The 26,845-nt window shown below is 33.7% G+C and overlaps 2 protein-coding genes across 2 annotated transcripts; both read left to right on the top strand.

The window, feature by feature from the left end:
* Positions 1–674: 674 nt before the first annotated feature.
* Positions 675–19,836, top strand: LOC145303720 (uncharacterized). Its single transcript, XM_080145325.1, has 32 exons — positions 675–760; positions 1,155–1,214; positions 1,448–1,528; positions 2,093–2,146; positions 3,061–3,134; positions 3,365–3,460; positions 3,819–3,882; positions 4,284–4,376; positions 4,728–4,787; positions 4,982–5,038; positions 5,445–5,534; positions 7,262–7,332; positions 7,843–7,995; positions 8,715–8,777; positions 9,043–9,102; positions 9,914–10,048; positions 10,340–10,440; positions 10,573–10,668; positions 11,097–11,208; positions 11,527–11,600; positions 11,970–12,027; positions 12,564–12,674; positions 13,030–13,141; positions 13,345–13,410; positions 14,708–14,827; positions 15,275–15,441; positions 15,839–15,975; positions 16,688–16,747; positions 17,134–17,200; positions 17,829–17,926; positions 18,415–18,521; positions 19,282–19,836. The coding sequence occupies exons 1-32, from the start codon at positions 689–691 to the stop codon at positions 19,360–19,362; spliced, it is 2,850 nt and encodes a 949-aa protein (XP_080001451.1). The 5' UTR covers positions 675–688; the 3' UTR covers positions 19,363–19,836.
* On the top strand, positions 19,813–25,052 carry LOC145303723 (uncharacterized). The gene is made up of 6 exons (XM_080145328.1): positions 19,813–19,870; positions 20,728–20,834; positions 22,265–22,363; positions 22,901–23,020; positions 23,652–23,734; positions 24,536–25,052. The coding sequence occupies exons 2-6, from the start codon at positions 20,767–20,769 to the stop codon at positions 24,628–24,630; spliced, it is 465 nt and encodes a 154-aa protein (XP_080001454.1). The 5' UTR covers positions 19,813–19,870; positions 20,728–20,766; the 3' UTR covers positions 24,631–25,052.
* The last annotated feature ends 1,793 nt before the right edge of the window (positions 25,053–26,845 follow it).

Here is a 26,845-nt window from a genome sequence, read left to right as displayed (position 1 = left end):
TTAACTATATGATAAAAAATATAAATATTCTTTATAAATGTTACTATTATAATATTTATCCGGCACATCTGTTTCGTAATATTTACGTCATAGCAACAAAGTCACGTGACCTTCATGAAGCTGCCAAAAGGAAAACATTATATTTATATAAATAATCTTTAAAATGCAAACAATAGTTGCTTAGTGATTTTTAGGGTATTTGAAAAGCTTTTAATTTTCCATGATAATATTTTGATTTATTTTAATATGGCTACTTTGCAATAATAAAAATAAAAGGACAAGTTTACTACAAGCCTATAATTAAAAGTTTTACTATAAGCCTTTGAAGCGTAGAATGCCGCGTACCTTTTCATAATTATAAGTCAAGTCAAAACATTGCTGTTGTGGATTCATTTTTTTAAATCATTAATATATAGAATATCATACATGTAATTAAATTAATAGTCGTAAATATAGCATAAAAATGTAAAATTTTCATTTTATTTATTTATTTTTTTGTAAAGTTTTTTCATGGAATCGTTTTCACCAATCGAAATATTTGTGTGTTATTAACCGGCAAATTACATAATAATTTTGTTCAAATGGCCGAGATAGTAATTAAAAAGGTGAATTTGTTTATGTGCTTACATAAGTAAATTCTAATTTAGTTGGACATTTTCATTTTCCAATTTTACTTTTCAGGTTGAAAATGGATGATGATGACCACATTGTGTTGGAGGAGAATATAATAATAGAGGAGGAGGAAGAGAGCATGCATGCGGTAAGTCATACTACGGCCATGGCGTGTTGGTGGTTACAATTAGTGAATGTCGTGTCCCTGTGTTTGAGTGTACGTATGCACGCCCATCCGTAGAACGTGTTTAAATGCTTGTCAGATTATTATTAGTAAGACGAATCCTTTACATAAACAACATTTAAGTTTAAGGTAAATCTAGGATTACGATCTTAATAGAAAATTATCTTATAGCGTATTTGGTTTCTATTAAATCTAGGTTAGGTAGATTTAATATCCCTTGCATTTATCGTAAAACTACAAATCTATAAAAAAAAATAAACCTATTCCTCTGTCCAAAAATAAAACTCCTTTCTCGTCCCTGTAGCATAAGATGAAGAAGCCCTGCAGGGCTCTCTTAACTCTATCTGTATGTTTATAGGAGCCAGAGCCACAGAAAATTGTAAAGCTCAGAGACTCAGCAGATGATGATATCCTCCAGGTTCTTATGAATAAATCATAAAATATACATAAAAAATTCTGATACCACTATAAAATAATGATTCATGAAAATCGTCTTAGTACTATGAGAATAAAATTCCAGTGATGATAACTATTGTTTGTTTTTTGAAAGGACATTTAATACCTAAGCATATTATTTTTACTTTTTTTGAAAGGGTTACGCTTAAGAACTCTTTAATTATTTGATGATAACATAAACTTCTATGATATTAGGTTGGTGTAGAAGATGAAGGTTTAGACGATGAAAGAGAGGTCATTGAGGAAGGAAGCGTTGAAGATGGAGAAATTGAAGAGGTATGAAATGTGACTACATAGATAATTGGATTAGAAATTTTGAATATTTCATATGTTAAAGATATATAGAATATAGTTGAAGAAGTATTTAGGCAAAGACTTTCTATGATTGATAGATATAAAAAATGATACAAATAGGTAAAGAAGAACTACACGTTATAACTATTTGTGACATTGGAAGCAATTTTATACTTTTTATGAAGCATCGTGTCTTTAGTCTTCACATATATTCAGGGGTGTATATTCTGCATGGGATCCCCGGCTCAGGGGGGGGGGGGGGGAAATAAAAAATAAGTGGTTGGAGGAAAAAAAAAATGTAAAAATTAAGAAAACTGAAAACATTTTTTCCATTTCGCCCCTCTCCTTGGTTAAAAAAACTAAAAAAATGTGTGGTAGGAGGAATAAAATAAATAAAATATAGAGTTCTTTAAATATTTTTCTATTTTCCCCCCTACTTTTTAAAAAAAATCTAGGGGGGAAAAAATAAAAAATTTTGTAGCAGGGGAAAAAAAATAGATCTTGTGCAGAATATACACCCCTGCATACATTTTTTTATCTTTATAGGAGCAAAAGAAGAGCCACAAAACATTAAGAGTCCATCTACCTGACCTTCTTCAGGTAAATCCTCTTATCTATATGTGTGCGTAATTGCGTATGACTGTCTGTTTTTACTGAAGGATCTCTTTAACTGCTTGACTGATATGTTTCTCCTAGGGATGGGAATCCGTCGAATTTTTGGGCCGGATTCGGATTCCGGATTCTGAAGGAATCCGTCAAAAAAAGTGACGGATTCTTGCGGATTCCGGATTCTTATTTTTGGCGGATTCCGGATTCGGATTCCGGATTCTAGCAGTATTTTAAAAGGCCGTCCGGCACAGAGGGATAGCTTTTTTCGTTAATTATCACTATGTTACTTGGTTGAAGCCTTGATTTGTTTAAAGTGTTGACTTCCAGCATAACTAAAACATTCACATCACATTAGTAAATTTAAAAATTTAAGTGCTACGTATGTCCTAAAAATGTGCTTGGTATTTTCTAACCTATTTAAATTAAATTTAGCACACCAATTTAGAATCCGGAATCCGCTATAAAAAACGGATTCCAGATCCGGATTCGGATTCCAAAATTGGCCGAAAATTGGGCGGATTCCGGATTCGGATTCCGGATCCGGATTCCCATCACTAGTTTCTCCATTACAAATTTTCCCTCTCATAAATATTTAATGGGAGTATACCTCCAAGATAAGTCGCCCCCCCCCCCAAAAAAAAAAAAATGAACCTCTCCCTAAACTTTTTTTGCTTTTCATTAATAAAACTAAAAATAAAGGCCTCTATGGGCGTAGCCAATAGTAAGTTGTATAATAATTTAGAACCTGATATACAAATATCCTGTATAGCCAAGACCTCACAAAGTACGGAATGTATGGGTTACACGGCAGTTATATCGGAGCTCTAAAAAATTCTGCAATTTGCTATATTTGAATATCATCACCCTTTTCGTACCCAACTTTTTTCTGAAGTGAGATATTTTAGGGAATAGACAACGACGAAGATGATCCTTTTACAACATCAGAAAACATAGAGAGGCTTGAAAAAAGAGCTAAAAGGAATTTTATTTTATGGCGTGTTTTAGATAAAAATATACCTACGTAATCCAACAATAACGAAAAATACTCTTTTGCTTAAATCTTTTTTGTCAATAAAATTGATAATACTTTAGGTACTTATTTAACATTTGATTTTATAAACTTCAAATAGTTTTTTTTATTTGACTTATTAAAAAAATATCAAGAAACTAAATTATTTTTCACAAACGCCTGAAATATGATACTATTAGATTCAACATAGAAAATGATATTTCCATCGAGGACTGTAACAGGATCCTGCGTAGCTTGGACATTCCCATTGAAGAACGAGAGTTACGTGCACAAGGGTAATTATTTTGTTTGTAGTGCAGCTACTCTATTGTACTTTTTAAAGGAATGTATGTATGTTGTTAATATTTCTAGCGACAGAGAATGTACTGAACATAAATATACAGCAAATATACAAAAGCTTTAGTTGTCGTTAATTTTATTTAAGTCCTCTACGTCACAGTAGTCTAATGCACGTTAATTTTGAGCATCATCATTTTTATGAAATATATAATTGTAGATAAAAATGTCTAGTTTGGTTCATAACAGTTCAGTTTCTACAACTATTGACAAGCAATTAGTTCTCAATTGCAAAGTGTCAGTTCAATTCCTATTATAAAATACTAATCAATTAACGCAGTAAATGTTTTTGTTCAGACGTTACAAGCTTGATTGTATTGAGATGTATGGAATATTTAGTGTAGGAGAAGAAGATTTGAGAGTAAGTTTCACTTTGTTTCACAAATAAGGATTACAATATCAATACCTATGTCAGGAAATTTAAGCTTGATTATGAATAGATCATAAACAAATGACAGGCGGACAAAGGTAGATGGAAATTTTTATAAGAAAAGCCTGAAATTTAACTTTATTTAGAAGCTATGATGTAATTTTTATTTCTACTACTGGGTTATGAATGGAAGTTCGGACTAATTAAGTACCAGAGTAGATGAATATTGGTCATGGGAATATTAACAATAAACTTGGATATAAATCTCTAAAGTAAAAACGTACCTTTAACAGTCACACAAACGGATGATTGACATTTTGAGTAGCTTTGCTGCGGAAATGGAATCACTGAATCTGATACTCTTTGCTTAAAATGTTTTCATTTTAATTTAGGAATATTTCGGACATTATCACTTTGAGGACGTGAGATTTCTCGACGACGAAACAGGAATAATCAGGTTCAGGACGGATATCAATGCTTTTAGGGTAAGTTTTCTCTTGGTTTAGAAGATTTATAGAGTCCTAATCCAACGGGGTACTATCCTAGCAAGTCTTTTCATGCATTAACATAACTTATTACTTACACTTTAGCGTTTAATATTATACAGTGCACCTGCATGTAGTCCGTCGGTATGGTTGACTGGTTCGAATTCCACCCAAACAACGTTCGTAATATAAAAACACGTAAGATTGTTACTTCTGCTGCTATGTCAGATGCTTGTCATAAGGATTTAAAATAGGTCAAATGTCTTTATCTTGACCCAACACTCGTGCAATCAAAGGGTTGGATGGAAGTATCATAAGATTGAAAAATTCTTAATTCTTTTTTAATATTAGGCCATGATAAAGTTTTCTAAGCCTATTGGAGAACCAAGGAAGGAAGAAAGAATTATCAAGGTAATAATTAATATTAACAACAACAAATTTTACCCACAAGTAGCGCACAGTTTGTTATTTTTTTCAAGCAACATTAAACAAAAATACAGTACTAATAAGAATTAAACTCCCTGTAATATATTTTATTGGCAAGAAATTGTACCACATGCTAGGTAAAGAATAATGTTGACGCTTTTAATATAATTTTTTTCCAGCATGTTTTAACTGCGGATGGATCCCCAGAAAGAAAAGTCATCACTAAAGATGTAAAGGTAAATATATTTATTTACAATTTATGGCACTTTAAGGATTTTTCTTCTTCAATCTATTGTTTCTGCATTTCTAAAGGGCGTACTTTAATTATCCCCTTTCGATAAAATTTAAAATTGTTTAGGTATAATAATCGTTACTTTTGAATTATGGAAATGTTATTGGGAAAACTTTGTTTACAGATGTTGTAATTTGCAGCCCTCCCTCTCTTTTATGCTAGTTGTGCAACCACTCTCATGGTGAAAAATTAATATACTTGGTTGCTGTATTAAATAGTCTTCTGAAATTTATCGTGAAACCATCCGTATTTGTTTATGTTGACTATTATGAGCTACTTTGTACGGCCATTGGTCAATCTTTCATAATGAAGTCTCTGCTTTTTATGTTTTCATACTTGTTATTATTAAGGATGAATATGACACTATGGTTCATCCAGATGATATACCCATTAATGAGAAGCCAGAGGGAAAATGGAGATATGGCAAACACCACAAAAAGGTAATTTTATATTCTGTAAATTAGGGGTGATAATTTGAATACTGTCCCTAAATAATGACATTTTTATCAGGGGAACGTTTATTTTGGGTTTATTAAATTAAAACAAATGGATCTACTGCAGTTCACGGTAAAATATTGCTGGTAACGAATATTGCCAAAAATCTATGAATTTAAAAGGCTGCTAGCTGCCAAACGGCTGATCGTACAGATCATACCCGCACACCATTTTGAGCAGTATAAGAAGGCCTACAAATAATCTGGAATAGCTAAGATCCAATGATGCACAGGGAAAGCTTCACTGAAGAAAAAACGCGTAAAATAGGCCTTTTTCGCGCATTTCTCTGCACTGCGAGATAATTTTGCATTATTGATTTATGGCTATTCCAGATTATTTGTAGGCTTTCTTATGCTGCTTAAAACAGTGTGAGGGCATGATCTGTACGTTCAGCCGTTTGGCAGCTAGCAGCCTTTAAAATTCATAGATTTTTGGCAATATTCGTTACCAGCAATATTTTACCGTGAACTGCAGTAGATCCAAACATTTTCACTAGGTAGTTGAATAAAAGTTATAACTGTTTTGATATGTGTATTGTAATTATACATTGTTTTACTTTTATATTTTGATATTATGCTGTTTTTATACTGTTGTATTTTTAAGCACAATCTTTAAATTTACAAAAAAAAGTTGTTGAAACAATGCCAAGTTTTTCAAAAAACATGATATTGCCAGGGATAAGGGATGGGAAACGTAGGAAAATATTATTTCAGGCCTATTTCTAGCCTAATAAACCAGTTTTGGGATAGCGCAGTGGTTCGTATAAAATGCTAATGAAAAAGCTGTGTGTGTGTGTAGATAAAGTATAGAATCAAATTCAGGTAGCTAGTTTAAAGTAAAAAACATAACTTTTTATAAACCTATATATTAATGGCTTTTGTTAAAATGAAGTTTTTTCTCTCCCAAAATTTTTTATCTTTTACTTTGGTAATTTGAACTGTCAGAAAGCTATCGTTGGGTTTCCCTCAGACAGATTTTAGTTTGTATTATTTGCATTTTTATTAATGAGTAAAAATTTTATTTGAAAATTTCATTGCTAATTAAAATTCAAAATAAATAAATAAATATGCACTTGGGTAACATTCTATCAAGTTCTTTGGATACTATACTGGATATAATGTAATGATATATCTGTACTGTGTTGTATTGTACAAAAATTAGGGTGAAGGTGTTGTATCAACTCCGTACTAAATTTTTTAAATTCAAAATACAACATCTAATTTATAAACTACCAAATGAAAATTCGTAGCTACCTTCTTTCCAAAAAAATAATCCCGTTATTTTTGTTTTTTCTATGTGGCCCTTTTTTAATGTTTAACTCTAAGCAGATTTAATAATTAAACTAATGTGATCTAACACCATTTATATTTATTTTTTCGTAGCAGACGAAATCATTATTTTTTCTAGAATTGTCTTCTTGTAAAATTTCCGCCATCTGTGATTTGGGCTTGTTTTGTATCAACCAATCACAGAACACTATTGGTTTAGAGCGGTAGCCAATATGAGCCGTCCGCCAGTAAGGTCATTAAATTAGGCAAATGGTAAAAGTTGCATGATCCCTTTCAAAACCAGGCCGAGACCTAATTTATGGCCAGGTTTCCTATCCCTTATCCCTGGATATTGCCTGTTTTTTTTTTGCAAAAAATCTCCCTATAAAAATTAATTTGTTTAGTGTGGTGCCATACTCATGAGATTCCCTCTGAAGGCAGGTCTGAAGAAGGGACACTACTTACAAAATGACAGGTACGTTCAAATTAACAACAGGGTTAGGTAAATTGCAGATAAAAATATCTTCTCAATTGAAACATCAAACAATACATAACTCTGTCATGAGAAGCTTAAAATATTTGGGATTATTGATTCTAATTTGTCTTCCCTTCAGTTAGTTCTGAGTTATATAAACCAAACTTTTTTGGGTGTTCTGTCATGAGGAGCTTGAAATATTTGGGATTATTGATATTGATTTGTCTTCCCTTCATTTATTTCTGAGTTATTTAAACCAAACTTTTTTTGGCGTTCTGTAATTTTTCTAGGGGTGATATCGCTTTTGAGAATGAAGGTCCCTCCCCCAATATAGTTTTAAGCCTTCATTGGACATATGAAAAGCTTCACATGTAAAGGAAAACCATATGATATACATAGTACAGACAGAAAGAAGTCCTGATATTTTTTTTACAAAGATTAAAGTATTGTATTAAAAATGTACCCTCAATATTTGAAATGAAATTGGACATAATCGTTCTTATTTTGCAGGTCGTCCCGCGGTGCCTGGAAGGCACAGCCGCCGGCAGATCTAGAGTTAATCGAAGAGGAGGAAAAAATCCGCAGAAAGAATTTTGACAAGAAAAATCCGTGGGCAGATTTGAGCGAGAGCTGGTCCAATGCTACGAAAAATACTACAGACAGGTTAGATTTGAATTTAAGCTGATCTTCTTATCAACTAGTACCTGTGCCCTTTCTTCAGTTTACCTTTGAAATTTTTAAGTATCTTCCTTTAAGTTTGTTTTAGTTACTGTCAGGGGTGTATATTCTGCACAAGATTTGTTTTTTTCTCCGGCTACAAAGTTTTTTTTTTTCCCCCAAAGTAGGGGGGGGGGGGGAAATGGAAAAATATTTAAAGAACTCTATATTTTATTTATTTTATCCCTCCTACCACACATTATTTTAGTTTTTTTCACCAAGGAGGGGGGAGGGAAATGGAAAAAATGTGTTTAGTTTTCTTAATTTTTACATTTTTTCCCCTCCAACTACTTACTTTTTATTCCCCCCCTCCCCTGAGCATCCCATGTAGAATATACACCCCTGGTTACTGTTTAAATAAGTCAATCGCACTGTCTTTTTTCATTTTAAACTTGTTATGTTACTTAGGACATAGTTTTCAAGAAGTAAAGTTTTGCTATGTTTCTCTTCGCTATCCGTCCATAACGCTATATGGTAGAAATTTAATTTTCTCGGCTGCTATTTCAAATAAAACTATTTTTTGGATTAGATTTCCTTTACCAATGAGCATCCAGTATGCAATTTACTTAGTCCGTCATGCTTTAAAAGCATAAATAACTATTTTACAAAGGTTTTGTGGTTTTCTATGATTTATCATCTAAATAATTCATTTTATGTTAATTCAGAGAGTATGAGATAGATCTAGCAGATCTGGACCACCCCCCTCGTAGACTTGCCACTGGATTAAGGAACATATATACAATAATCATTTATTAATCTTTATATAAAAGTAACAGGATGTCTGTCTGTCTTTGTGTACCGAAAGATTTCCCTCTAACTAGTCGCTGAATCGATATGGATTTCTTTAACTGTGAAGAAAATGATGTAAAATGTTTATTTTAACAAAATGTTTTTTAGGGGGGTTTGTTAGAAGGGTGATACTTTAGTTTTACAGCTTAAAACTTGCTATTGATTTTAGTAAAGTAGTATCTAATGTATATATGCAATGTTAAGAGATTGGGACAATCCAGAAAATCCCCACCATGCAGTTCAGATTAGACCTAGGGAATCCAGGTATTATATTCTTTAGTAGCTCCGCTACTAAATAAATGTTATAGATATTTCCTTGTTTGGCAGATTTCAGTGTTTTATATTGCAGATAATCTAGTTTACCTATGATAAACAACTCGGGGGGTGATTGATGAAATCGTCCTTTGATTCGAAGAACTTTGTCTGGAAGTTCTAATTGTATAGTTATGAGTTGCGCTGGTTTTCCCCACAATAATACGGATCTACTGCAGTTCACGGTAAAATATTGCTGGTAAGCAATATTTCCAAAAATCGATGAATTTTAAAGGCTGCTAGCTGCCAAACGGCTGAACGTACAGATCATACCCGCACACCATTTTAAGCGACATATGAAGGCCTACAAATAATCTGGAATAGCCAAGATCCAATTATGCACAGGGAAAGCTTCACTGAAGAAAAAGTTCGTAAAATAGGTCTTTTTCGCGCATTTCTCTGCACTGAGAGATAATTATGCATTATTGATTTATGGCTATTCCAGATTATTTGTAGGCCTTCCTATGCTGCTTAAAACCCTGTGCGGGCAAGATCTGTACGTTCAGCCGTTTGGCAGCCAGCAGCCTTTAAAATTCATAGATTTTTGGAAATATTGCTTACCAGCAATATTTTACCGTAAACTGCAGTAGATCCAATAATACTATCAATGTCGCGCATCTGACAGAGAAGAACTAGATACAACTTTAAACGTCCAAGATTTTTGTTTACTCGATTATACAAAATCTCAATAGTGAGTTGATTCAACACTCAATCCCCTTTCCTTTCCCTTGCACGTTCTTGTGTGTTTTTTTATATTTTTTAGGAAGAGAAAGTTTTCCGAGGACATGGATGAAGGTCCAGAGACATTTTTTGAAGAGGAGATACCCGACAGTGGAGAGGAGGGGGAGGAGCTCAGTGATACGGAGGAGGAGTGGAAAAAGAAGCTGAAAAGACCAAGGTAATGGACGTACTCACATTTAGAGAACTTTATTATAGAGATGCAATGCTGATAAAGTATCTTAACCGATTGGGTTAAAACATTAAGAAACATTTTGTTGATTTATTAATAGTTGATTGATTTCTTGGAAGTTTTGTTTCAGTGATTGATTGATTACATCTTAGAAAATATAAAATAAGTGAGAAAGGTTTCGTGATTCTTTAAATGCTTAAAAAATCTTCTTATCCGTATTCTTACAACGATTTTTTGTTGTCTGCTACTTATGGATGTTGATATCGTTGTTTGAATTAGGTTAGGTATGGTTGCGGATATAGAAGAACAGAAGCAGAAGGTTGGCATCAAAGGTCGCCTGTTGGGCGGTCAAGGCGCGGCTAAGAGAATGAAAACATCAGGCATGCAAATTTATTTACATCACTAAATTACACAATAAAAAATTTATAAGCAGTTTCCTAGGTACCTAGTGAAAAAATAGAATATATTTCATTAGGTTCATATTTTTTTTTTAAATTTGCATGTCTATTCAGCTGGTCCAAGAATCAAGAGAAAAATCAGCAACAACTATATTGTATCAGAGAAAATAGTTGTAGAAAGCTCAGATGAGGATGAATTAAATGATCCAGGTGGGGTGTTTAGATTATTACCACAGCATTAAACAATTGTCTTTAGTTATTTGAAAATCTGAAATTCATCTTTTACTAATTAAAATTCAAATACCTATGTAAAAATAAATTTTACGGCCCTTTGTTCATTAATCATTACCTATATTTTATTTATTGAATAACTTCAATCGTCTGATATCGTAACAGTATGATCCTAAGTAAATATTATTTATTACAGAACATGAACCTAGAATTTAATGGGTAAACAAGGTGTTAGACAGGTTTTTGGAATAAAAAGTATATAAAGGGAATACCTAAATAAAGGAAGCCTTTTGAAATGAATTATCATTGGTATTTGTTTTCAAAAATCAAGGTCATTATTCCCTTAAAAAAAGAATCTTCCGTTATATTTTTCATCAAATTGATATGTATTTTTTCACTTGTTCTAGATTTACTCGAGGAGGCCAAGAATGAAGATTTGCGCCACCATCTGACTATGAGAGTTGAAAATCAACAAACCAACAGACCAATTCTTAAGGCTACTAAGCGTCTTTCTAATAGGTGATTAAATAATTTTAAAAAGATATTTTTATTTTTAATTGTTTTCATTTGTTCTTAAGAAATTTACTTTTATAGTTCGGTATTTAAAAAAAAATAGTATCTGGAAAGCGACGATAGTATAAGAGAAAAATATAAATTGTTGTTCTTTTAAAAAGAAAATAGTATGGTATCAATCCTAAAATATACTTAGCATATTTTGTACCTACCTATCTGAAAACGTTATAACTATTTTAAATCTTTTTGCAATCGCTACAAGAAATTCAAAAATTTAATTTGTAGAAAACTTTTCTTTATTTTATTGATTTTCCTTTTGTTTAGATTTGCCGGACCGGATTCCGACGAAGATGACAGAGGCGGAGCTTTTGAAAATATGAAAATTCAAATTCGTGCAGGGATGTTGTATATCATTATCTATTATGTATACATGCATTATTCATGCCATTTTACTAATTAAAAAATCAGTTTCTTTTGGGTAACATTATAAATTGGATAAAATAATGAATATATTAAATGTAGAAATAACAATCCATTTATCGAATCAATAGATACATTCCGACCACATTATAGGTTAGAATCGTCCCAAAGTTTTTGATGATCGTGTTTTTTTTAAATTTTCTCTTTAGTGCCTCTAGAGGCTTCTGGTGGCCGTAGTCGCTAGTTTCATATAAAATAATAGTTCAATTTTAACTAACTTAAAAAAATAACGACAAATCTGCAAAACTCAACATAATTGTGTTAAATATACATCTGAATTTGAATAGATGATTCTTCTGACCAGGATGAGAGGATGGATGTAGATGATGGACAAATTGATGCCAGGTACCTATAAAAAATACTATTTATATTAAACCATCTATAATACAAAGTAGAACGATGTCTTTTTGTTTGTCTGTCTCTTTGTAGCGAAGGATTTGCTAACCGCTGAACCGATCGGGTTCTCCTTTACAGGGTAGCTTCTCATAGGTCCCGGGAAGGTTTATAACTTAATTTTCTCGGGGGGGGGGGGAGGGGATGGGACACTCCGACCCCCCCCCCCCCAAAAAAAAAAATGAAAAATACCTCCCCCCCAAAAAAAAATTTCTCCCCGTCCAAAAATTTTTTTTTTTTATTTTCTTTTAAATCTAAAATACGAAAAACTGGTTTGATTAAACCTCTTGGGGCTAGGGGCGAAGCCGCTAGTATTTAATATATTGTTATAATAAATAGTTCATAAGTTCTTGGGATTTCTTAGTCATACATGATATGACATTTTTGTTAAAATTGAAAGGAACAATCACAGGTTTTGATAAAGTTTTAAAACAAGTGAGCAAATACAATGACATTGTATAAGAATAAAAGAATTATTTTATTATTAGGGCTAAATTGAAGAAGAGACGTGAAGCGAAGGAAAACCTAGAACATAAGAGAACCAGCGGAGATCTTAGGGACAGGATGTCACGTGACAGAAAATCAGCTGATTCTGACAGGTAAGGGTTTTCACAAAATGTAACGTGTCACAATATCAGCTGATTCTAACAGGTAGGGCAAATCACAGTAAGTCACTTGATACAAAATCAGCTGAATCAAACAGAAGGTCAACTGATGTTACATGTAATTCTAGAGGTAAGAAAAAGCATAAGATGTTACTAAACTCAGAATAATCTGATTCTGAAGGCAAAAACAAGTTACTTATATGACAAAGACTAGAAACACGTGACAATCTTGACTTTTTTTCAGCCAATCTCGATTTGTTTTTTAGTCAAGTTGAACTCCTTTGGTAAAACTTACTGTCCCACTTTCTCTTGATCATTGACCTTTAAGCATAAACTCATGTTGTCCTAGGAAACGTGATAGAAAACATGATATGGATGTTGACACAAGTAGTTCAAGAAGGGACAAGGTTCGAAGCCCCGTAGATGATCTTAGGAAACGTATGACTGGAAAATCAATCAAGGTAAAAAAAACTTTGGGTCTTTTCCTGACGGTAGTTTTTTTTGTATGTCCAAATCCTTGCGGGGCCTAAATTATTACACAGTAAACACAGCAACTCATTTTTCATTTCATTTCGCACTCATGATGAAACAATTTAGAATATATTTCATTGTTGTTGCCGTGCTATCTATCATTATAAGTATAACTGTCCTTGTTATTTATCAGGTTAAAAATGAATTTGAGGAGGAAAGGCGTAAAGAAGAGAATAAACGTGGAAAAGATAAATCTCAGGTTTAATTTTTTTTATATTTTATTTGACATATTAAAGGAAAACTCAAGTTTCAATTATGGTTTTAGAACAGTTTGAATAGTGTTAATTTTATTTTATCACATACCATTGTCCTATCCGAACAACTAAATTTTTTTTATTTTGGGATATATCGGCACCGTAGCTCTGTGGTAATGCACAGAGTTACGGTGATGAGAATTCGTGTTCAAACCCACTCGTGTTGCAATCACAACATGTTGTCTCAAATTCTCTAATGCGGATTCACGCAACCTCCCCCAGTTGCGTTGGAAGGGAGATTGTTAGGTAGTTTGGAAGCCTAATAATCATGTGTATAATAGCAACACATCCCTTAATTCCAGGCTCCTCTGAGGAGAGTGTCATTCATTACGGTGACTTAATCTGAAACACCTGCCATACTCAAAAATCGGCGAGGGTGAGGTAATAACGAGGAGCTCTCATGAGACAGCGTGTCAAGTCATACTTGAACGTGGAGCTTGAACTGGCCCTGGTGGCTATACAAAAGTGTCTCAACATACTCCAGGAGTCTTAGATCCAAACTCTAAGAAACTATGGCTAATCAAAAAAAAAAAAAATCTGATTTGTATATTGCGTCTTAAGGTGTTTGAAGTATGAACACTAATTGTGTGGAACCAACCAACCAAAATTCAATTTATGTACACAAAATTATTAAGCCTTAGAATAAGATAACATAAAAGATAGTTGTAAACATTGGGTGCCACAGTATTTTATTGTCCAATATCCTCTCTCTCCCTTATAATAATACTAGCGGCTACGCCCCTAGAAACCTTTAGGGGCACTTAAGGTAGTAGGGGAAAAAGTCGACCTCATCCCATTTTAAATTTGAGTTTCAAAAGAGTAAAAAAAATATTTTTTTGGGGGGAGGGGGGTGAAGACCCTACCTATAATAGTTTAAAACATTCCCAGGACCTATAAGAAGCTTCACTGTAAAGGAGAACAATATCGGTTCAGCGGTTAGTAAGATCCTTCGGGACAGACAAAAAACTCTTACTACTTTAAATAATAGGATTAATTTAGAACAATTAATAGGAATATGTTATTGTTGATATTGGGGCAGGGGAATTTTTGTCGCAGCTGATAAAGTCCTCAGATATTGGTCAATACGTTTCTCCACGGTCAGAGAGGGGATTTAATAAAGTCATAAGGAGGGGAGTGGGGGCGGCATAGGGGGAATCGTTATATTAGCCAGCTAAGAGAAACATTCTATCAGGGTATGCGAAAATCTTTCACAATATCCACCTATTCAATATCCATTTTTAGAACTCCCTTGATGATGAGAGAAGAGAGATAGATGAGCGTATGAGAGAGTTGAAGGATGTCAAGGCACAAGAGAAAGAGTTACTCGATAAATTGAATTATAAACTCAAGAAAATGGAACAGGTAGGCTGTTGTGGATTATTTTTCTCAGGGGTGTATATTCTGCATGGGATTACCTGCAGTAGGGGGGGGATGAAAAAATAAAGAGTGATAACATCTTTTTTCGTATTTATTCGAATCAGGTGGATAGGAACCGGTTCTTATCCATACGAAAAAACTACGTCTAGCATCGTATTATATCCAGCTTTCTACGAATATAAAAATGTACAACTATAAGATTAAAACCAGTTTTTTTGGCCCGCGCCTTCGGAACCTCGGGGCGCGGAAAGCTGTTTATAATACGATGCGAGAAAAACTATTTCCCATTTTTTCACATCCTTGGGGAATGAACTAGAATAATATGTAGGAGGGGGGGGGGGGGGGGGGGGTAAGGAAAATAGCTTTTTAGGCAAAGTAACAGTAAATCATTGGTTTAATTGGTTCTTTTAATTTTAACTCTTTTTTTCGCAGGAAAAAGAAGAGCTGCGTCGTTCCAAAGACTGCGCTCCTGTGCGCAGTTCAGACAAAGGCCGCCGTTCTCCCGCCATTGTTGCAGAAAAAAGTCGTCGTTCACCTGCCGTTTCCGCATCAAAGGACAGACGCAGGCGCAAGAGCCCCGAACCTGTACGTCAATCAAGGTAATGGTTAATATAAAGGACTAGGTAAATAACCAAGAATGTCAAAATCAATTTAAAATATAGGCTCAATCTTCAGATTTATAACAAAAAAATATACCTATATAATTCATTGATATATGACTATTAGTGAATAGTTATTTATCGCATCGTATTGTAAACAGCTTTCCGCCTTTGGCATCTCGGGGCTGAAAAACTGGTTTTAATTTTACGTTTTTTTATATTCGTAGAAAACTGGATATAATACGATGCCATACAGTATGGCTGAGAACTGGTTCTAATCCAACGGATATTAATCGGTTTCGAAGCGATACTGGAAAATATAATAATGTGTTGTTTCCCCATCTAAAAAATCCATATAGAAATTAACTTAAATGAATACCTATTCATTTGTTTCCAGACGCAAAGCCTCACCAGCCAAGAAACGGCGCAAAAACCGTTCACCGTCAAGTTCTTCATCCAGCAGTTCTGACTACAGCTCCTCGGAGGACAGCGATAGCGGATCAGACAGTGATGACAGCGATAGTGACGATTCAGGGACATTAATACTTATATTGATAGCGGCTACGCCCCTGGAGGGGTGGGGTTGACACTCGCTTCCAATTATAGACATTTTTGAGAGGTTTATATCAATTCAGGGTTGTATATTCTGCACAAAATTCATTTTTTCCCCTGCTGCAAAATGTTTTATTTTTTCCCCTCCTTGTTTTTACCAGCAAGGAAGGGAATGGAAAAATATTTTCAGAATCTTTATTTTATTCATATATTATACCCCCACCCACATATTCTTTTAGTATTTTTTCACCAAGTAGGGGAAAAAATGTTGTCAGTTCTCTTAATTTTTACATCTCCCACCCCCCTCCCCCAACCACATTTTGTTTACCCCCCCCCCCCCCCTTAGCATGGTCAAATTTGCAGAATATACACCCCTGTTTCAATTTCTGGAAGGTGTAGGTCTAAAACAAAACAAAGCCTAGGAAAAAAAGAAGCTTGAATTATAAGGAGAGCCAAATGATATCTGTGTAGCGGTGGACAAGATATATTAGTAAAATAACTAGCAGACAGATATACATCCTGATACTTTTATATAAGAATTAACCTGAGGGGAGGGGGGTGGGGATGCTATGTGAAGCTTCCTCACAATGGAGAACTAAATCAGTTTAGTGGTTAGCAAGATCTAACGGACAGACAAAAAAAACCTTGCTACTTTATATAATAGGATGGTTAATATAAGTATTTGTGTCAGCAGATTCATCAAGCTCGAGTTCAAGTGATTCGGACGATTCTTCCTCATCTAGCAGTTCTTCAGGTACACACTTTAGCGTCAGATTTCAACAACCTAGGATAACTATTGGGAGCTAATGATAATCTCTACTTTTCCTGCCAAATAACCGGGGTATTAGTTAAGTATAACCCAACAGACAGCCAATTTTTTGCACGACCTTTGTCTTACACAGTGCAGTGCATGTTACTGGTACAAAACATTAATTTCCTTTTACTCCTATAATTAAGGTCGTGTATCTGACATAGCAGCAGCAGTAAGAATTATTTTTAACGTTTTTAGTTTTGACGCGTTGCTGAACCGAGATCGAACCAATCTCATCTCCATCACATATTAATGAAGTGTTATTTAGATAGATATTCTTAATTTGTTCATAGATCAACAATGAACTGAAATTTTTCTTGTTATTTTAGATAGCGATAGCTCATCAGATGGAGACAGCGAGCCACAGGCAAAGAAAAAATACAAGTCAAGCAGCAGGTTATTTTCTTACTTATTACCTATTGACCAGTGTTCTGGAGCCGGAGCCGGGAGCAGCAACATTTTTGGTGGAGCCGGATCCGGAGCCGTATTTTTCGTTGAAAACGGCTCCGGACTAGCTAAAAACGATTTTTTAAAGTAATATTATAATTTGGCAACGGTCTATTTCCATATAATAAACTGAAAAACTATTGTTACTTAACAAATAGACACACATCCTTCTACTTTTATATAGCTTTAATCAAATAAAAGCAAAATATTTTATATTATTTATTTTATTTTATCAAATTCAATAATGAAAAAAAAATTGATATATTAATTTTAAGGTAGGAGCCGGAGCTGGAGCCGGAGCCATATTTCCAAATATGGCTCGCCGGAGCCGCATCAAAATTATACGGCTCCGGCACCCTGCTATTGACAAAAGAACAGGCAATTTTAGGAACATATTTTTAACCTTAACTTTCAAAGTTAGCATATAACATCATATGCAACAAGGCATACGGTGTATTCTATTGTTTCAAATATTAAAGTTTTAAGTCTGAAATATTATAAATTCTAGTCCGAATCGAATAGGTCCCGCTATTCAGAGTATTTATTCATAATGTTCAAAAACACAAATTGTTTTTAGCCGCAGCAAGAAAGACCAGAAAACTTCTAGCAGCAGCTCGAAACGCAAGCAGGCCACATCATCATCCAGTAAGAAATCATCTAAACCTGATAGCAAAGGTAACCAAGAAATGTCAATACCTAATACACTTTATGTTGTGTTTGATTTGGTTTTAAGAATTTGTGCAATTTTTGAGCTTGTCTCTTAAAAAAATTAGTTAATTTTTGAAATTCAAATTTAATTTTTAAGACTTAATTTTTGAATTATAATCAATACTCAATAGTTATCAATGTATTAGTCTTAACCATAAGCTTGTGGAGAAGAAGTATCAACACCCCTCTTTATTTTTTTCATTCCCTTTATTGTTTACACCCCCTGGCAGAACAACGGTTTTATTTTGCACAACTATTTTCTTTTTTAATACATTTGTGTGGTTATGTATTGAGTGATTAAAGACTAACATCTGGGGTGAGTTTTCAAGAGATGAAAATATTTGTTTGTGTTTCAAGGCAAGAAATGCGGCAACAATAAAACAATTTCTCGGCATTTTCCCTTAAAATAAAAACCACAACATTGTATTTAGGATTTATTATTCTTTATTTACTAGATGAGAAAAAATCTACGAAAGACGGTGAGAAGGAAAAGAAGTCGTCATCGTCAAGTGGGAACAAGAAATCTACATCGGATAACAGCTCAACTAAACCAACATCAGAGGTAATACATTAGATTAATAAAATTCAGAACTAAGTATAAACTTTGAATATTATGGCTGTTGTCGCCTGTTGACTAAGACGTTCAAGTGGAAAGATTCTCTGAAGGGAGATAAATTTGGTTTTAGGGGGAGTGTTTAAAATTTACATCGGGGGGGGGGGGGATGTGATTAAGTCTTCCCTCTAAACTTTATAAGCGGGATAAACCAACATTTTCGAAGAGGTTTGTTGTTTATAAGGGTAAACGGGATAATCACATTTTCCAAAAGATAATTCTTAAGATAAAATAAGAAAAAAAGGGGGGGGGGGCGAAAGTGACACTTTTTGAAACCAAAACTAAAAGTCAAAGGAACTCCACTTAAAAAAGAGTTACAGGTCTGACATTTTGCATGGCAGTTGCTTTATAGGGGTACAATATGGAACTGTGAAGAAACGGCGTCGCAACCGCCGAAAACCGCCGAGAAAAGGCAAAAAAAAAATTCGGCGGGAAACGGCGGTTTTCGGCGGTTGCGCCGCCGTTTCTTCACAGTTCCATATTTTACTCCTATAAAGCAACTGCCATGCAAAATCTCAGACCTGTAACTCTTTTTTTTTAGTTGAGTTCCTTTGTTGACTTTTAGTTTTGGTGTCACTTTCGCCCCCCCCCCCCCTTTGTTCCTAATAATGTCGGTTCAGACAATCGCTTTAGCGTCAAAAAAAATTCTTTATAGTCAAGGGGAACGAAAATAAATTAATTTTCAAAATAAAATTCAATTTTATTGTAGGATAAGAAGAAAGATGCTGATTTGAAAGCCAAGCTTGAGAATTTTGTCAACAAATCAAAATCAAAGAAGGACAAAAAATAAAACAAAAATCCTCCAAACATTTAAGAAATCTTTGAAAATTGAATTAGATTTATTTGTGTCAGTAAAGAGTAAATGGTTCGCTTTTGATTTTCTAACCTTTCAAAAATATGCTTAGTACTTACAGTACGAAAAGTGGTACATTTTACCCTTCGTTTACACTTTTTCTAACAAGTTACTGTAAGATTTTTACAGCAGCCGGTAAAAATTAGTTACCACATTTTTCAAAGAACTATGGTAGGTATTAAAAATCATGATTTGTTTGTATTTTATGTAAAATATTCGTTTGTTGTTATTTTATGTATAAATCTGTACCTTTGTAAAATAAAGAACAATTTTCTTTTCATCAATAATCTTTTTTTCTCACAGAAAACTATTTTCTTGTAAAATGATCATTAGATAAAAACATCAATTTCATATTAAAGAAATAATTTGTTAGGCAACCTATAATTTTTGTACTTGTTAATTTTTTCAGAACTACAAAAAAATGTGTAAGACGTTATAGTGAAAGGCAGGAAACAGAAAAAGGATTTGAAATTCAAAAATGTTTCCGCATGGAGCACATTATAAAAGATATCAGATGGAAAATGGAAATGTCAATTTTTAAAACCAAAGAAAATCCTCCAAAAAAAAGTCAGGGGTGTATATTCTACATGGGATCCCCTGCTCAGGGGGGGGGAAAAAATAAAAAATAAGTGGTTGGAGAGAAAAAAAATGTAAAAATCAAGAAAACTGAAAACATTTTTTTCATTTCCCCCCCCTCTTTGGTGAAAAAACCAAAAAAAATGTGTGGTAGGAGGGATAAAATAAATAAAATAAAGAGTTCTTTAAATATTTTTCCATTTTCCCCCCTTCTTGGTGAGAAAAAACTAGGGGGGAAAAAAAATAAAAAATTTTGTAGCAGGGGAAAAAAAATAAATCTTGTGCAGAATATACACCCCTGAAAAAAGTTATACCACTGCACTGGGAGTTTGCTTCATTGTAGTTTGAGGAATCGGCGGCGAAATCGCTTAATACTGTATTTTCTTGCCTTATTTGTTTTTAATGCTGACCAGTAGTTGTGGAATGTGGGTGTATTTTTAGGCAGTGGTGATAATGCCGTAGTTTCTTTAGAGTTCCAAATGGTACTACATTAAAACAACTGTCATGCAAAGTCACATTACTTCTCTCTTTTAGTTAGTCAAAGTTTCTTTTTTTTATGATAGTCTTAAAAAGTGTCACATACTCCCTTTAAGATTTTAGATTTCAAGGCAAATAGCTAGTGCAAATTAGAAAATGATATTTTTAATAAATATAAGCTCGAATACTTGTCAGAAGACCGACGTGGATTTTTTCCTAATAGAATCCTTCACTTTGTTTTGCTAAAAGGTTATCTGTAAGTCGCAGGAGAATAAAGAAATTATCAAAATGGAGGGTATTTGTACCCTATTCGAGCTATGCAACCCCCAGATGCTGTCAGATTATACGCTTTCCAGGAATCTACAATTTATTCCTAGATCTTAATGGACATAAAAAAAATGTATTTTGAAACAGTAAGTAAAGGCTTTATATTTGGACTGAAAGGAGAGGTTATAATGGATAAAATCATTCTGATATGATAAAGGGGGGGGGGGGGGAAATGTGGTGACTCGTGCCGCGACATACCAGCAATTTTATTTTGGGTGCTACTCCCTTAGTTTTAGAGATAATTGGATGAAATCTTTTGGGCTGGGTCAGTAATTACCCAAACTATTGGTATCTTTCAAAAAAAACGGCTGCGGGACCGCCGCTTCCGCCGCCCGCCGCCGTTTTCCAACGCCACCAAAAAAAATTTTTTTTTTGCATTTCTCGCCGAATTATGCAAGGGGAAAAATTTTTGAAAAAAAGAACATGGTCTAAAATGATTCCAAATTGCCTAATTCGGCGAGAAATGCAATAATTTTTTTTTGGCGGCGGCGGAAAATGGCGGCGAACGGCGGGAGCGGCGGACCCGCCGCCGTTTTTTTTGAAAGATACCAATAGTTGGGGTAATTAGTGACCCAGCCCAAAAGATTTCACCCAATTATCTCTAAAACCCCCCTTTTCCCAAATTCTAAGATTTTTTGGATAGGCCTCAATTTTCAGTAGCTGCAGGCCTCCAGGTGTTCTTTGAAAGTAAAATTTTTTCTCATATTCATTCGAATCTGGTGTAAAAGAACCGGTTCTCATCCATACAAAAAAAGAATGTCTAGCATCGTATTATACCCAGCTTTCTATACCCCGCGGATATAGAATGTACAATTATAAGATTAAAACCAGTTTTTCAAACCGTGCCTTCGGCACTTCGGGGCTAAAAAAAACTGTTTTTAATCTTATAATTGTACATTCTATATCCGCGGAAAGCTGTTTATAATACGATGAAAGAAATAACTATTACAATTTTTAGAGGTCAATATATAAAACAAAATATTCATCTTTTTGAATGTTATTTACAGATCTAAGATAAAAGATGCATACTTTGTTTTATAAGTTGACCTCTAACTCTTCAAATGATTTTTTTCTCTCTATTTTTACATGTCCAGAGACCACCTGGAGGCCTGCAGCTTCCTTAACCTGGAGGCCTTCAAAACTCCCCCCCCCCCCCCCTCGTAATAGATTTGGCGTCTGTAGTAATGCGTCATGTCAACTGGTCACGTTCAATGTTGATGTAAAAAGCTCATTAACCTCCCACCCCCCTCCTAATTTATTTAAAACCCACCTCGCGTCATAATAAGTTACCCCAAAGTTGGGATTGCCATAGACCCCCTCAACCTCCCAAAATAAACTTTAAAACCTCTTGAAAAACAAATTTTGACTCTTCGCCATGGTAAAAATTCCCAAGAATGTAGACATTTTTCTATCCTTAATCTATTATACATACACGGGTTAAATTGTGATATTTTAACAGAATAGCAGCCCAGTATAAGAAACAAAATTTATCCAGCCACGAAGATTTTGTACAATTTGTTCTTGTTAACCTGTCTCCAAAACCTCAACGTACACACAGGTAGCTCCAAGACTTTCTACATTATCATAAGTAACAGAAAGTTTGTCTGTATATGTATCTCACTAACCACTGAATCTATATGATTATCCTTTACATTGAAGCTTCTCATAGGTCTAAGAAAGGTTTATAACTCTTTAAGGGGAGGAGGGAGGATGTCAGACCCCGTTAAATTCTGTAGGTAGATTGATATATTTGGTGGAAAAGATTAGGTAAACTCAACAAAATAAAATTTCCATATAAGTCTCAATTGTTTTTTAAAAACCAAGGTTTATAACTCTTTTTGGGGAGGATGTAAGACCCCGTTAAATTCTGTAGGTAGATTGATATATTTGGTGGAAAAGATCAAACTTAACAAAATAAAATTTCCAATTAAGTCTCCATTTTTTAAAATCCAAAGAATGAGAGATACTGTTTATAAAACTCTGGGGACCAGTATAAAGTACACTACAGTGCTATGAGTTTCCATTTAAAGTAATATAGAAAGAAACTAAATTTCAATACTTGAATGCTGAATTTGATCTTTATGTTTTTTTATAGAGAAAACCGGATTGGTAAAAGGCTAAAGGAAAAGCAGACCAAGAGAAATCGCGCCATGAAAAGAGCTCATGATAAAATCAGCTGTAGTGATCATACTTCCAGTGCGTTCAATAATAAAAGGTACCTAATGTTTTTTGTTGGGTTGACTAACGGAAATTTCCAAGAAGAAGAACCCCTTATATATGTATATATTTTTATAGAAATTATTCCAATTATACGAACAACAAAATGTTTCAATGATAAAATTTCCCAAAAAATATGCGATACCTTTGCTGTAGATTTATAAAAGATTAGCTATATTAAAGGTTTTCGTTTGAATTCAAAGGGATAGTTGCACAAAGTGCATTTCAAAAAGATAATTACAAGCATAAGTTACAAATATTCCATCAAAAATGTATAATTTTATATTACAATAAATAACAAACAATTAGACAATGACATCCCTAATTTAGTCGTCATACAAATTTTATTTATCACAAAATATGATTTTCAAGTCTTGATATTTTTAAAACTACGTGGTAGAAAATTTAAATTCTTTCAAAAATATGCTCTGCATATGTAGTTTAAACCATTGACTTTGAAAAAAAATATTCAGTTCACTAATTTCATGTTCAAATGCATTTCGTGCAACTACCCCTTTACTTTTTGATAGGTAAAAATGATTAAGTTCCCATTACCCTTTGATTTTATATTTGATATCTGTTATTCTTTCTCAAGTTAAACTTTTATTTCATGAACATGCTTTTTTTAGATCTTCCGATCCAAGTTCAAGCCCGTCACCCTCAAGACCGAAATATTCCACATTCTCATCAAGCAAAGCTTCCAGTGAAAAAGGAAATTATCCATTAATTTTCGCTTAAGTTTAACTGTCTGTCCGTTAACATCTAGCTTAATACCATAGAACCGATTGAGCACTCCATTTTAGGAAAGCTTCAAAATGCCCAGATACTGCTAGCTCTTTTTTCTCGTTAATGCTATAGGTTTAGCGACTATCAAGGACAGAATTTAACTTATACAAGAAAGGGGGAGGGGAGAGGGGTTGGAAAAAATATACCTGTAAGCAAATGTCAATGTAAGGCCTAAAGAAAGCTGAATTTAACAAATCAAGAACTGAACATTCAATAAATATGTCTAATTATGCGTTAGAGAGCATTAGTTTTAAATTACCTAGGTTTGGCAATCCGTAATCCACTCAATTTTGCCCTATTTTTTGGACCCCGAATCCGCAATTCAAATTGCGGATTCGTAATCGGATTTTTAATTTTTATGACTTTTAGCACTTAAAAAAAAATTATTTAAAGTGTAGTAGACAACCCCCCCCCCCCCCCTCAAAAAAAAAAGTATTATCCTATTGTTTCTTGTAAAAAGGTGGTTAGTATCCAAAGTTTTATTGTATTTTATTTTCACAGTAGCTTTTCATGCTTATTTTAGGTTAGGTTAAGCCCACTGTAGGGACTAGATTCTAGCATTTTTTTTATAAATACAAAAAATAAATAAAAAAATATCCACGTATTAATCCGCTTTTGTTTTGGCGGATTTTTGTAAGAATCCGATTAAGACTAAAAAATTCATCGAATTGCCAACCCTATTTAAGACATTGAAAATAAAAGAAAATAACGGATATTCAAATTGTAGATTCCTCAGAGGAAAGTAGTAAAAAAAGAAGCCAATCTGAATCTTCCGAGGGGAGTGACTCACCAACAAAAAGAAAAAAGATTACCTGGCCCTAACAAATTTTGTTTTATTGTTATAATTTTGCTCTGATTGTTTAATTTGAGAAATAGTGGTTAAAATTGAAATTGCAATATTTTAATAGTTTTTTATTGCATCGTATATAGACAGCATTCCGCGGATAGAAAATGAAAAATCGTAAGTTTAGTTCAAGTTTTTTTGGCCCTGGGGGGCCGGAGGACATGACCAATAATGTTTATACCTATTAATTTTATGATTTTTATTTTATTATTCGGGGAAAATTATTTACAATGCAATATGTTACATAATTTTTAAAACATGGCTCAGAACTTGTTTTAATCAAGAAAATACTTATTAAAAGAGAGCATAAAAATACCTGTTTATAAAGTTTCCCTTATTTTTTTGTTATTTTGTTACCTGTAACTTATACAATAAATCATGTATTTCTTTTTATTAATAACTTATTTTTTATTCATACTCTTGGTTTTTAGTAGTAGTAGGGCTACTCTATATCTAGTTGTTCTGTCTGTCGGTCTGTACTAATTGTAACATAAAACTTGTTTTCTCCCCCCATATTTCATAATTAACTTATCTTTGTTAATTCGATCCTAGAGTTGATTTACCCCCTGTTTATTTTTATACTTTTTTTGTATTAATTTCGCCTCCAGGGGGTGGTAATCCCCCCCCCCCTCAATTTATGTTTTGTCTTGACAACAGAAATTTTAAAGGGGTGTCGCAAAAGCATCTTAAAAATTTTCTTAGACCATTGTAAAAATATCCCTGAAATTTGTGGCACGATCGGTCCAGCCGTTTACGAGATCTTGGCGGAAACAAATACAAACAGACATTATTATTTCCATGCATAGGATCATTTTATTTTTCTATACCTATACAGCGTGGCCATATTTTTCAGTATACTGAAAATCTTCAGTATTCTTCAGTATTTGTAAATTGGGGCTTCAGTATTTTCAGTAAATACTGAATATTCAGTATTTAAAAATTTTATTCAGTATTTTCAGTTTTTGGAAATTTTCATGATTCAGTATTTTCATTATTTCTTAAATTCCAAAAAAATTTTGCATAAATAAGATGTTTTTTCAAGTAGTTGATGTCAGATTTTTTTCGGCGCTTCGCGCCTCACTTTAATTTCCTTTAAATGACCCTATAACTTTGTACATTAATTTTGGTTTTTTTTATGGTAATCATAGACGTCCAAGGGGGGGGGGGGTAAAGGGGCGATTACCCCCCCAAATTTTTTTTCATTTTACCCGTTATTGACCAATGGCGGCCACTACCATTGCCGCCATTGGTCAATAACGGCCTCTCATTGGCTATTTTTTTTTGTTACGTCATATTTTTTGCACCAATTCTCACAGCATCATACTAAATATTTAATAAAATTTAAATTACCCCCCCCCCCAAAAAAAAAAAATTTTTACACCAGGGGGTAAATTTTGGGGGGAGTAAAAAAAAGTTACCCCTGCCAACAGATTTCAGGGGGGGGTAATTAACCCCCCCCCTCCAAGCAAATTTTACCCCCGGGGTAAAAATTTTGGGTGGGGTAAAAAAAATTGCATTTTTTTTTCAATTTCATCTCAAATATAAATTTTTTAGATATTTGAGATGCTTTTATATAGTATTTTTTTCGGTACTACGTCAAACCCTAGATACGTCAAACAGTAGATGCGACAAACGCTAGACAGACAAACAGTAGACAGACAAACCCTAGACACGACATACGCTAGATACGACAAACGCTAGAATGCGACAAACGCTAGAATATGACAAACGCTAGATTTTTTCTAAAGGCGACAAACAATAGAAACGACAAACGCTAGAATTAATCCTTATAAAAAAGTAAAAGGATGTTTGTTTGTCTATAACAAAGGATCTTGCTAAATGCTGAACCGATCGGATTCTCCTTAGCAGGGTAGCTTCTCATAGGTCCTGGGAAGGACTATAACTATTTTGGGGGAGGGTACCACCACCCTCCCCAGATATTTCGCCCCTAGAAGAAATTACTCCTCCCCCCAAAAAATAATATTTTAAAATATACTGAAATAAAAAATGAGGTTGATGGGGGGGTCAAAAGTTTTATAAGAAAGTTTTCTTATTCGTTGGCTAAGCAACTTTTGGCACTTTAATGAATTTGATTGGTTGGTTAATAAGTTGAGTGTTCAAACGTTTTAACCACTAATTTTATGCTATAGGGGATGTACATTTTCGGCCATTATCTTATCCCTTTAGATCCCT

This window comes from Acartia tonsa, chromosome 13 (assembly GCF_053477335.1).
Source record: "Acartia tonsa isolate MP-2025a chromosome 13, ASM5347733v1, whole genome shotgun sequence".
In the NCBI taxonomy this organism is placed as follows: Eukaryota; Metazoa; Arthropoda; class Copepoda; order Calanoida; family Acartiidae; genus Acartia; species Acartia tonsa.
This window is presented reverse-complemented; position numbering and strand designations above follow the sequence as displayed.